The 12,353-nt window shown below is 45.3% G+C and overlaps 1 protein-coding gene and 1 long non-coding RNA gene across 3 annotated transcripts in view; both read right to left on the minus strand.

Annotated features, from left to right (window-relative positions):
• Positions 1-1,061: 1,061 nt before the first annotated feature.
• LOC122920168 lies at positions 1,062-1,929 on the minus strand. The gene is made up of 2 exons (XR_006386888.1): positions 1,511-1,929; positions 1,062-1,467 (listed from the first exon to the last, which is right to left on the minus strand). It is a non-coding gene; the product is annotated as an uncharacterized LOC122920168 (long non-coding RNA).
• Positions 1,930-2,187: 258 nt separating this feature from the next.
• The window catches only part of PNPLA2 (patatin like phospholipase domain containing 2), a 41,794-nt gene continuing 31,628 nt past the window's right edge, over positions 2,188-12,353 (minus strand). The window contains exons 5-10 of one of the 2 annotated variants that reach the window (XR_006386887.1): positions 10,656-10,716; positions 9,481-9,639; positions 8,939-9,071; positions 8,726-8,848; positions 2,689-6,380; positions 2,188-2,295 (exon numbers count right to left, since the gene is read on the minus strand). Coding sequence is in view for 1 of the 2 variants with exons in the window: in XM_044269423.1 (XP_044125358.1) it covers positions 6,089-6,380; positions 8,726-8,848; positions 8,939-9,071; positions 9,481-9,639; positions 10,656-10,716 (768 nt within the window). In the remaining variant the exon portion in view is untranslated. Of the gene's footprint in view, positions 2,296-2,364; positions 6,381-8,725; positions 8,849-8,938; positions 9,072-9,480; positions 9,640-10,655; positions 10,717-12,353 lie in introns of those variants that run through there. The other variant, XM_044269423.1, reaches the window with a different exon arrangement.

Raw genomic sequence — 12,353 nt, forward strand, 5'->3', positions numbered from 1 at the left:
GAAACAGGCAGAGGTCAGGACTGGCGGAGTTTGTGTACAGGGGGATTATTCTTCCCACAACTAAGGATCATATTCACACCTGTTACCCAATCAGACTGGTACTATATACATTAGACTACTAATAACAGCACTGCTTTTGGGGTACATGCACACGTTCAGGATTCATGTGCGGAGAATCCGCATTGAAATCCGCAGGTGTTCGCAGGCAAATCTGTGCAGTCAATCCGCATCAATTGGTGAGGATTTTACCAAGTGAATTAAGAAAATCCGGTCAGGAAAAATAAAATAAATTGACATGCTGCGGATTTTAAAATCCGCACCGCAGGTCAAAATCCATTGTGCATTGAGAATTTCAAATTCTCATAGAATACAATCTACATGACCTACGGTGCGGATTTTCCGCATGCAAATCCGCGTGGAAAATCCGCACGCAATTCTGATCGTGTGCATTTAGCCTTGGGAAGCAGAGTTGATTACTCAGAGATGTTGCACATGTTTAAGTTATACAGTCGACGTGCATAGGATTCATGAATACTGAGGGCAATTACAAATCAATTCTGCATTGCTAATATAGCTACAATCAGCACGTGCGAGGGCTCCATGGTGGAGTTTTTTACTTATGTATATTTTTCCTGGCACCTATGTATTTGGAAATATTGGTTATACGATTTTATTGCTATATTTTAACCATAATGTGATATCTATTAGACGAAAATCGATTATAATGCCCACATTTGTGAATTATTGAGAACAGTCATTTTTATTCTGCAAGTACCTTTTCATCCTTGGGGTATAAAGATGGACCTGAGCACTCGACTTTACAGCCAGTGAATGCCATTGGTGAGCCACCTCTCTGTCTAATAGATGTGTAATGGAAATAAATTATGTCATGGACAACGGCACCTAGAAAACAAAAATCTGCAATATGGACCAGTAGGGAGGACTACATCTGCTACCATGCAGAGACATGCACATGTTATACCGGATAAGTCAATTTCCCATGTTGTGCAAAGGCGAATGCGGCCTGATGTAGAAAAGCAAATGACAACTCTGAGACAACGTTCTTATGCAATCATAAATCCTTTTATTTATATACATACATACATTAAAAGCAATTCTAGTTACATTTTAACAGCTGTCAGTGCCAGCCAGAAAGAAGAAAGTGCAGTAAACGGCAAGTATATACACATATAATACACAACATGGTAATCTGAATGTCCACATAGATGCATCAGGATTCCTGGTGGTTCCTTTGCTATTGACTGTTTCCTTGAAGTAATGGCCTTAGAAAGTATGAGTGGCAATGTAAGTACTGTAGTCTGTGTGTCTGGTCATATAAATCCTAAATACCATGTTAAACAAAGGCATATAAAAACAATTATAATTTCCTTAAAATGTTGACACCCTAACATAGGTGATCTACCTGATATAGCCATGTATAGATGGTGCCAGGTGAGCAGGTTCTACCTGATGAAGCCATGTATAGATGGTGCAGGTGAGCAGACTCTACCTGATGAAGCCATGTATAGATGGTGCCAGGTGAGCAGGCTCTACCTGATGAAGCCATGTATAGATGGTGCAGGTGAGCAGGCTCTACCTGATGAAGCCATGTATAGATGATGCAGGTGAGCAGGCTCTACCTGATGAAGCCATGTATAGATGGTGCCAGGTGAGCAGGTTCTACCTGATGAAGCCATGTATAGATGGTGCCAGGTGAGCAGGCTCTACCTGATGAAGCAATGTATAGATGGTGCAGGTGAGCAGGCTCTACCTGATGAAGCAATGTATAGATGGTGCCAGGTGAGCAGCCTCTACCTGATGAAGCCATGTATAGATGGTGCAGGTGAGCAGGCTCTACCTGATGAAGCAATGTATAGATGGTGCCAGGTGAGCAGGCTCTACCTGATGAAGCCATGTATAGATGGTGCAGGTGAGCAGGCTCTACTTGATGAAGCCATGTATAGATGGTGCCAGGTGAGCAGGTTCTACCTGATGAAGCCATGTATAGATGGTGCCAGGTGAGCAGGCTCTACCTGATGAAGCCATGTATAGATGGTGCCAGGTGAGCAGGTTCTACCTGATGAAGCCATGTATAGATGGTGCCAGGTGAGCAGGCTCTACCTGATGAAGCCATGTATAGATGGTGCAGGTGAGCAGGCTCTACCTGATGAAGCCATGTATAGATGATGCAGGTGAGCAGGCTCTACCTGATGAAGCCATGTATAGATGGTGCCAGGTGAGCAGGCTCTACCTGATGAAGCCATGTATAGATGGTGCCAGGTGAGCAGGCTCTACCTGATAAAGCCATGTATAGATGGTGCAGGTGAGCAGGTTCTACCTGATGAAGCCATGTATAGATGGTGCCAGGTGAGCAGGCTCTACCTGATGAAGCCATGTATAGATGGTGCCAGGTGAGCAGGCTCTACCTGATGAAGCCATGTATAGATGGTGCCAGATGAGCAGGCTCTACCTGATTAAGCCATGTATAGATGGTGCCAGGTGAGCAGGCTCTACCTGATGAAGCCATGTATAGATGGTGCAGGTGAGCAGGTTCTACCTGATGAAGCCATGTATAGATGGTGCCAGGTGAGCAGGCTCTACCTGATGAAGCCATGTATAGATGGTGCCAGATGAGCAGGCTCTACCTGATGAAGCCATGTATAGATGGTGCAGGTGAGCAGGCTCTACCTGATGAAGCCATGTATAGATGGTGCCAGGTGAGCAGGCTCTACCTGATGAAGCCATGTATAGATGGTGCCAGATGAGCAGGCTCTACCTGATGAAGCCATGTATAGATGGTGCCAGGTGAGCAGGCTCTACCTGATGAAGCCATGTATAGATGGTGCAGGTGAGCAGGCTCTACCTGATGAAGCCATGTATAGATGGTGCAGGTGAGCAGGCTTCAACCTGTTGTTCTCCAGCTGTTGGGAAACTGCAATTCCCAGCATGACCGGACAGCCAGTAGCTGTCTAGGTTTTATGGGGTTGTAGTTAAAACTCGAATAGTCACAGTCTGGTGAACATCTATTAGTCTTTGATAGCCCTTATTTCTCAAACTGCTTCCAAAAATTTAAGGCTGAGCTCTGATCGGTGCCTGACAGTTTTACTGTTCGACAGTCCTGATAAATGAGGTCATGCTGCAGTAGATGGTGGTCTAGAGAATCGCAGGGGTCCTGTTTATATTAATAAAGCTTTAAATAAATCTATTGCAAAACTGCAGTAGTTTTCATTACATAATGGGTGGAATTTATCATACAACTTTTGCCGGTTTTTGGACATAAAAAAACAAAAACTTTTGCCCCAAAAAAACCTAAAACTTTATGTTATGCCACTCTTGCCACTTTTCTCTAACTGAAACTGGTGTATGAAAGGCCAGTCCCAGTAAATTCCATCCACAAAACGTACCACGGTGCTCTGTTTCAATTAACCGACAGCAAGCAGAGATCTAAATTAAGTGGGGGGACTTAATGGGGTTGTGCAAGAATGGGGGGAGAGGTTGGGGGTTCGCAAACCCCCTTCTCGACTGGACCTGTAAAGGAAAGCTTACTTACCTGCTTCCTGGCGCTGGCTCCCCGCTCCTTTTCCTCCAGGCCTGTGATGCTTAGCTGTAGACATCCGGTTTATCGACGCCTGCAATCACTGGCCATGGCGGTGACTAACTCCCCTTATATCATGAAAAATGGTGATATGACATAAGAGGATCCGGTCACCATCGCAGCCAGTGATTGGGCGCACGCAATGTCAAACTGGATGTTTACAGCGAAGAAGCGCAGCAGAGCATCGCAGGCCGGGAGGAGAAGAAGGAGCGAGGAACTAGGGCTGGGAAGCAGCTGTCATCTTCCCTTCCAAGTCCGCCTCCCATTCTTGCACAACCCCTTCAAGTACACAAATCATATTAGAAAATTGCATAACTTTTCATCATACAATGCATAGGCTTTATTTGCACAGAACCTTCTCTGACCTTCAGTGCCGCCATTTTCCATACCTATGTTTGACAATAAAGTTCAGCAAACATCCACGCTCGGCTCAAACAATTAAGTCCTGGAAAACCTGCGCCTACTGACTACTCTGACAAAGTCAGCATGCGACAAAGAACAAACAGGCCGCGCCGCAGGTAATGCTAAAACTAGGTCTGCCGCAATGGAAATACAGCGTCACATAAGACACACAGACAAGGAAAAATGAATACGTGGCGAAAAAGAAAAAAAAAATCGCTGAGAAACCGCTAAATAACGCAGAGGCAGACTAAAACTTTTTGTTCTGGCAACACTTCAATCTGAGGTAGACAAAGAATATTTTGGGGAACAGCTTCCCTGAGGTGAAGTCTTATTGGCGTCACCTGTTTTAAGATAAAAAAACTAAAACAAAATCTATAATGTCGCTTTATAGAAGGCAGCGCAGTATTAAAGGCGCACTGTACACAAGATAAAATGCTATACACAAACCAACCAATAAATTACGGTAATAGAGAAAATACTGTGTGCCCGCTCCAACTACAAGCAACGGGTTATCATTCAGGTTCTATAAACTAAGTACAAGCCACAGAGGCGTACATCCGTGAAATAGGTGATTGGTACTGAGCTGTGGAGAGTTAGGGGACTGTCAGCACGGGCTGGAGACCGCTACAGGATGCCATGGGGCTGTCGTATGATGGCAACCCTGCCTATATGTTCTATGGGCATAGGGCCATCATCGAGTGGGGTCCCAAAAAAGGGAAGCCACTTTGTATGGGCAGCTCCTCTTTGGCAGATCCGGCACGTCCACGCATGACAAGGAGAGCCTTTTTTTTTTAATGCCACCACATAAAACGTTGGGATTAGTGAAGCTGCAGCGGCACTGATCAGATCGCCTGCACCCGATTCTTTTTTTAAAAAGGGTTTGTCCTGATGCAACATAAAACCTACACAATAAGTAGTCGGACTGACTGCAACCCACATCAACCAGTCCTGGAACTGGAGATCCTACAGGCCCTGCACTAGACTATGCTACACAAGAGCAGGCAGATTTTCAGGTGCTGCAAGCCACGAGGAGCATGAAGAAGCCAACCCAGAAAGGAAATCCTAGGTGTGATACCTTCAATGTTATCCTTTACATCCTTAAATGTTGAACGTGAATTTAACGTCTCAATGGTCAGTCAATAATAATCACATACAATCCTTTCCTTAAACATACACTTATCCAGGTACATCAGTGTGCTCCCCCGCCCCGCCATCTTCAGGTAGCGGGACTCTCCCCATTACCATCTGCAAGAGACACCTCGGGAACATTGCATGACGATGAATAGGTGCATGCTACTAGAACCTATTCACGCATTTTGGGATTCCACTGATCAGAGATGAAAAACGTGATTCCTCCATACGGAGTAAAATGATACAAATCAATTTATAAAGTATATTAACTTGGTGAAATGCTCTGCTGACCATGACTACGTCTTGTACTCCACTCGCAATGAGGTTTTCTTATATAGAGGTTCTATATAAAACACAAATAAACTGTAATTCAGTATTGACTCTGACTACATGGGTTCCTACAGGGAAGGAGATCTCGGACCAGCCAGCTTCATGGCGGTCTATACCATACATTGTCTATATGGTAATTATGAGACAGGCCAGTTCGATGTACTGACTGAACACTCTCTGGGATGAATGAGAATGTGGGGGAAAACCTCAACTTTTCTATTTATGTGAATATCTGAGAAGCAGTCCAATGGGTTGACACTCACGAGGTATCTGCAGAACCTGCTTTTTCTTGCATCACTTGCAGTTTTCGTTCATCCACTTACAGAAGTGTGAAATATTATACTGCTACCTCCATACCTCTACATTCCAGTAACACTGTTACTCAATACTACATATGAGTATCTGGTGTGTCCCTCCTTATCCAGCGTGCATTAGGAAGTACAGATGTTCTAGATATGGACATTCAAGTCCCATCAAAAGTTGGCCAGACTGAAGTAGCATGTAGTTAAATGCCACGGATGACCATGGTCCAATGATTATCACTCAATATAAAAAGACCACTAGGCGATAAGGTCCTAAACCAAACCAAAAAAGTTCTATTCAGTGGTGTTCATCTACAAAGCATGGTTTTCATGAGGTCTCCGAGACATCGGGTTTGGTCACCTCCACCATCAGGAGGCTGTTAGGGTCCATGGAGATCTGGGGCTGTTGTGGTTGTTGATGGTGGTAGAGCGTGGCCTGCATGTCCACGTTAATACAGAATAGTCCAGGCATCAGTTGCCTTTGATAGTCCTCCCATTTTTGCATCATGTCCATTAAGGAGGCACTGCTCCTAATCCACCTTGGCAAAGACTCGCTGTTGGCAAAAACCAATGGGACAGGAAGGCTCTGTGATCTTCTCAGTTCCAAATGGTAGTATAGCCTGCAACAGAAGGCAGATTATAAACTTCAGAAATTTCAGTGCATGAAAACTAACTAAACTGTGTAAATTATATCCCATTGTGAGGGATACATTATCATATGGTAACGGACATTTTACATTAAAACGCTTGAAGTTGTCCCTGAAGATCATTTTAGTTGGGTAAAAGTGAAAAAAGGTCTTATCTTCTCAGAACAGAAGACTCCACATTAGAGGATGTACATTCTGTAATTACATTAAATCTTCTGTCTTTGATCCCCTATATACCATGTGAAACCTGGGGCTATGAGCTAATTACATGGCTGCAGATAAGAAGCGGACATCACTTTCTGCTCACAATACATGGCTTAGTTGGCAGCAGTGAAAACGGCGTTTGAGTTATGGGACTGAGGATGCAGGTTTTTTTAATCTACACCCCGTGCAGATGAGGCAATATACATTCATTATGTTATATATTGACGGTGCAATTATCTGTCTATTAGGAATATGGATGACATGGGGGGGGGGCTGCCCTCCTATTACACAGACGACCGTCATCTGAATGGTCATCCTGTAATACTAAATATTACCTGCAGGGGAAATCTCTGCTTGGATGTGGATTTCTCTGGTAAAATCAGTTGTTTGTCAGGGGTGCTGGGAGTGAGATCCTCTATGGTGTCTGCATTTTGAAAGTTGTCTTTATTAGGCCTCTTGCACATGGCCGTTGTGCATCCGTTCCGTGCATTGGGGACTGCAATTAGCGGTCCCCAATGCACGGGCAACGTCCGTGCGGCGTTGGGACAGATCGAGACCCATTCCACTTGAATGGGTCCGTGATCCATCTGCACCGCAAAAAAACAAAACAAGTTCTATTGTTTTGTGGTGCGGAGGCACGGACAGAAACACCACGGAAGCACTACGTAGTGCTTTTGTGGGGTTTCGATCCATGCTTCCGTTCCGCATCTCCGTGATTGCGGACCCATTCAAGTGAATGGGTCCGCATCCGTAACGCGGAGTGCACACGGGCCGGTGCCCGTGTATTGCGGACCTGCCGTATGCGGGCTGCAATACAGCCACGGATCCACAACGGCCGTGTGCAAGAGGCCTTAGGGTGGATGCACATGTAGGTTTTAGTTTTTTCCCAAAACGTTTTTTTTGTCATTTGTTTTTTTCTTTTTTTGAAGGGGCAATAAAATTCAATGGCCTGATGCTGACCAATAAGAAATTATTAAGCATATGACAAACAGTTTTTTTTTGTGACCAATTTCCTACTGTTTTTTTATTTCATTTTTTTTTTTTTCAAATTGCAGCTCAACAAATGTGTGAAAGCGCTCTAACCTAACATAGGCTAATCCATCTACACGTTGTACATGTATTATTGCACTACCAGCAGTGTTTTATTACAGGGACAAATTTGATAGCTACTTATAAAATCTCCCCTCTCCCCATTAAAAACACTAGCATTTTAAGTTTACTTTAGAGAGAATCTGTCAGCTCCGAAACACCCTCCAAACTAGAGTCAGCGGTGTATAGTATAAGTGGTGCTGAGTACGGTTATGTCATTTTTATCTTCAGACGCTGTGCTCCCACAAACCAGCAGTAAAATGTATTGTTAGGACTCCTGAGCTCATGCACATAATGGAGAGGACTCAAGGAGGAGTCCTCTCAATGCATTTTACTGCTGGTTTGTGGGAGCACACTGTCGGAATGCAATCGAGTATGAAGACAAATATGACATCATTGGACTCGGCATCATTTACACTACACAGCGCTGACTCTAGTCTGGCTGTTCTGGAGCGGACAGATTCTCTTTAATAAAAAGTGAAATCACAGAATGAAATGTTTAATTTGATTGGTACTGTTCATTGGTGACATGTCCCCTGTGCCTCAGTGACAGCATTGTACTAGGGACATTAGATACTACAGTCATAGGTCAGGCTCCTTCTTTAACGGTGTCTCCCCTGACGGTGAACTATCAAAGCACAAAGAGGTGGAACTTACTTAGGGCTTTCATTGGGGGCTTAGGCACAGAAGGTCTTCTCACACATGATGCATTCTTAAAAAGGTTAACCCATGAAAAATAACGTGTGACCACTGCTCCAGTTCTATGGTAATGTCGGAGATTTAAAGACAGCGAATGGAGCATATACCGTACATTACCACTCCATTCACATAGTGGACCGTACACTACCACTCCATTCACATAGTGGACTTCTGTCACGTGATCAGTGGGGAGTCCAGCAGTCAGACCCCCAGAGATCCCCCAAGTCCCTTACACCACAAATCCAGGAGCTGTAATATGCAAATAGTGTGAATCCAACTGCGACTTCAGTATCAGATTATCGAATAGAAAGTACATGAATGTGTACCTGGCCGATATGTGGCTCCCCAGCTTCTTCTTCATGTTCCTGAAGACATAGTGGCACACTTTCCGAGTCTGATCCTTTATCCATCTGATATCCTCTGGGACATCAGGAAGCCATTCCAAAATCCTGCAATATGGAGAAGGACACAATAGTTGGAAAGGTTTACACCAACTTTTACATAGTGATGCCAGATTTAACCCTCGGTCCATTTCATACCTGACGGTGAAGGACACTGCAGACTCCAGAGGTAAAGTATATGGCAGCATTAAGGCTGAGGCCAGACGTACAGGCAGCAGGTTGGATATGGATAGGTACATGCTACGTTTCTCAGTACAAGCCTCCAGAAGAGCTGGTGTGGGAAGAAAGCAAAGAGACATTTGAGTGCTCTGGTCCAATAAGGAATGTGTAGTATGAGGAGGGAAGCAATATGGCGATCTGGACCATTGATGATTTCCCATCTTCTTACTATGCTTGTGATGAGGTATGGTGGACGTCCTCCATATCTGGAAAGGTCTCTTTACAAGGGACGATACAGCAGCAGATTGTCGGAAGGAAGTGTTCCTTCCCAACAATGGCTTGCTTGCTGGTGAAGGAGACCTCTGCGTTTACATGCAGCGATCTCCTCCACATACCATCGCTCGTCCCCATACTGACTAGTTGCCTGCCGGCAGCAGATGCTGTTTGCCGGCGACACGATCTGCTGTGGGCGAACGATTCTCCTGTATTCTCGGCCCGTGTAAAGGGCCCTTAAGTCTTACCTTGGTTCAGTCTCGGGGGAAGATGCTCAAACACTTGTACGGCCTCCTCGTCTGCAGCAAGCTCTGCCACCTGCTCCTCCCGTTCATTGCTCTCTTCCTCCTGATTGACAGGGGGTGGCAGCGCCAGGAATCTCATAGGCCGTGGCTGGTTCAGTAGCCCTATGGTAAGACGGAGGGGGATTTAAACAAAACGTCTAGGTTTGATATAGCTTTAGTACAAGTCAGCTCATGAACTACTACCGCAGGCTGTCCAAAACCTTTCCCTCCAAGGGAATGTGAATCTCACACTGCATGAGCCGACACACAGGGCTGTTCAGTATATATATATATATATATATGACATGTGTGGGTTCACCTGCAATGATCTTTAAATTTGGTGGTCTGTAATACAATCTGCCATCTCATATTTCTCTGAAGATTCGAGCTAAAATAATTTTGCATACAGATAAATTAAATGATCTCCTGGCTCTTCAGTAGGTACATAAAATAAAATCCACAAGAGGGCGCTAAAGCACATGTATAGCAATCAAAACCCAGCTCTAGGCTGCAGACATGTCCACCTCAAACTGCGGCCCTCCAGCTGTTGTAAAACTTCCCACAATGCACTGCTGTAGGCCGATACCTGTAGGCTGTTCGGGCATGCTGGGAGTTGTCGTTTTGCAACAGCTGGAGGGCCGCAGTTTGAGGATGCCTGCTCCAGACTGTAAGTACCCTGAGATCCTGACTATGAGAATCAAGGGTCCACAGTGACATCATAACTGTCCTGCAGGGGCGGATTGGTCATAGACCTTACAGGGAAAATTTCCCAGTGTGCCGATGCCCAGGGGGCCGTCTGGGCCCTCCTCACGGCCGAACAGTGGAAGTTTTTGGGGCAGTATTTTGTGATGGACTGTGGTATTTGGCTCGCTCTGTTGGGGTGGTATAATGTGCCGCAATATATTTTGGACCCAACAACAAAACGGGGCCACCTTCAGTATTTTTTAAGTCCCCAGTCCGCCCCTGTTGTCCCGGACCTGACTGCATATATTGCCGTTTTGTTAGCAGTGTCGCATCTATTTTACAATCTGAGAAAGGAAAGTACTGCTATAATTTATACTATTGGTACAGACAGATGGACTGATGGATATTTCAAAAAACATGGCCGCTGATGTCACTGTAACCCTTTTTATACATACCGTTCCTCTTTAAGAAACGTAGAGCGTCCTTGTATCCCTGCTTGCACATCTCTTTCAAAACCTACAGAGGTAAAGAGGTTAATATAGAAGAACCCCGACCCTGTGTACATATTCCTGTATATTATATCCTCATAATCAACCATGAACAAACACTCATATGATTTGGGAGGCCTGTGAATCTCATCTCCGGTGGTATGCAGCCCCTCCACCTCGGCTCCTGGATGCTTAGCAAGTCGCTGTGTGACCAGGGCGGCACCAACCCTAACCCCTGCCCTGCTGGCTATAGACTGGATAATATATGACATGCTATACCTGTCAGCTTTAACAAAGCATTCGTGCTTTCTTCTAACCCTTCTTTACCTTTAACTGTTTACTTGCCAAATGCAACCGGATTAAAGGTAAATTCCAGTTTCGCAGTAAACAATCAGGACTATGAAGGCCCTGAGGACACCATTAGACAAGCCTGGGCGGCCAGCTACATGACAAGTGTACAAAAGACAGTTTGCCGTCAATGTTATCTCTGTGTGGCTGTCAATCTGTGAGGTTAAAGTGTGTAACTATAGAGCCCCAAGCCGAAAGTGCAACATCGGAAGACGGGTAACGCTCCTTTATTGCTCCGCCGTGCAGTAACTGCCTTACTGAGGGGGACAGGGTCATCAATCTCTGATTTGCGGGGGTCCGACACCCATCACCCACGCCAATCAGCTGTTTCAGGGCAGCTCTGGCACCGGAACTACACAGCTACATCCATTGTGTACTGCAGAGCTGCAGCCATTCACTTCAATGAGAGATGGGCTGCAGCAACCAGCTTATTCCACTACACGACGGACGGAGCTGTGCAGTCCTGGCGTCTGAGCTACCCCAAAACAGCTGGTTGGGGTCAGTCAGATATTGGTAGCCTATCCTGAGGATAGGCCATCAATAGTAAATTACTGGACAACCCATTTAAGACTAGTTTCATGGCAAGGCGATCAGGCCGCCCTTTCCAGCAGAGAATTCCAGGAATTGGCTGGATACAAACTGCAGCGGTTTCTGTCCGACCATTTCTTGGCATTTTTGCCACATTGTGGTTGGATCTACACCAGACCACATTATAGTTAAGGGGGCTGGCAGGGCTCCCGGAGCATCTGGCAGTGCCAGATCCGGAGAACTCAGGCAAGCTGTTCTCTGCCGGAATTAGTGCAGCAGATATGAAAGTAGCCTAAGACAGCATGTAATAAAGGGAACTGCCTGTGTCTTAGGGTCCATTCATACATCCGCGTGTGTTTTGTGGATCCACAAAACACGGACACCGCATTTTGCCGGCACTTAATAGAAAATGCCTAATCTTGTCCGCAATTGCGGACAAGAATAGAACATGTTCTATTTTTTTCGGGATCGGAATTGCGGACCCGGAAGTGCGGGTCCGCATTTCCGGATCCAGGCTGCACATCGTGCGGCCCCATAGAAATGAATGGGTCCGCAATTCTGTTCCGCAAAATGCGGAATAGAATTGTGGACGTGTGAATGGAGCCTTATAATCCATCAATGAGACTATTTTAATGAGGAGTGCATTTACTGGCCATGTCAATAACCCCCTAGACTGCAATGGTTCTGAAAACGTATGTTCCACGGTTGTTTTCCCCTTTCATGTAAATGTACCGTAAAACCACACAGGTCTGAGAATAAGGTTTTGTCGACAGACAGGTGTGGATTCAG

This window comes from Bufo gargarizans, chromosome 10, assembly GCF_014858855.1.
Source record: "Bufo gargarizans isolate SCDJY-AF-19 chromosome 10, ASM1485885v1, whole genome shotgun sequence".
Lineage (NCBI taxonomy): Eukaryota > Metazoa > Chordata > Amphibia > Anura > Bufonidae > Bufo > Bufo gargarizans.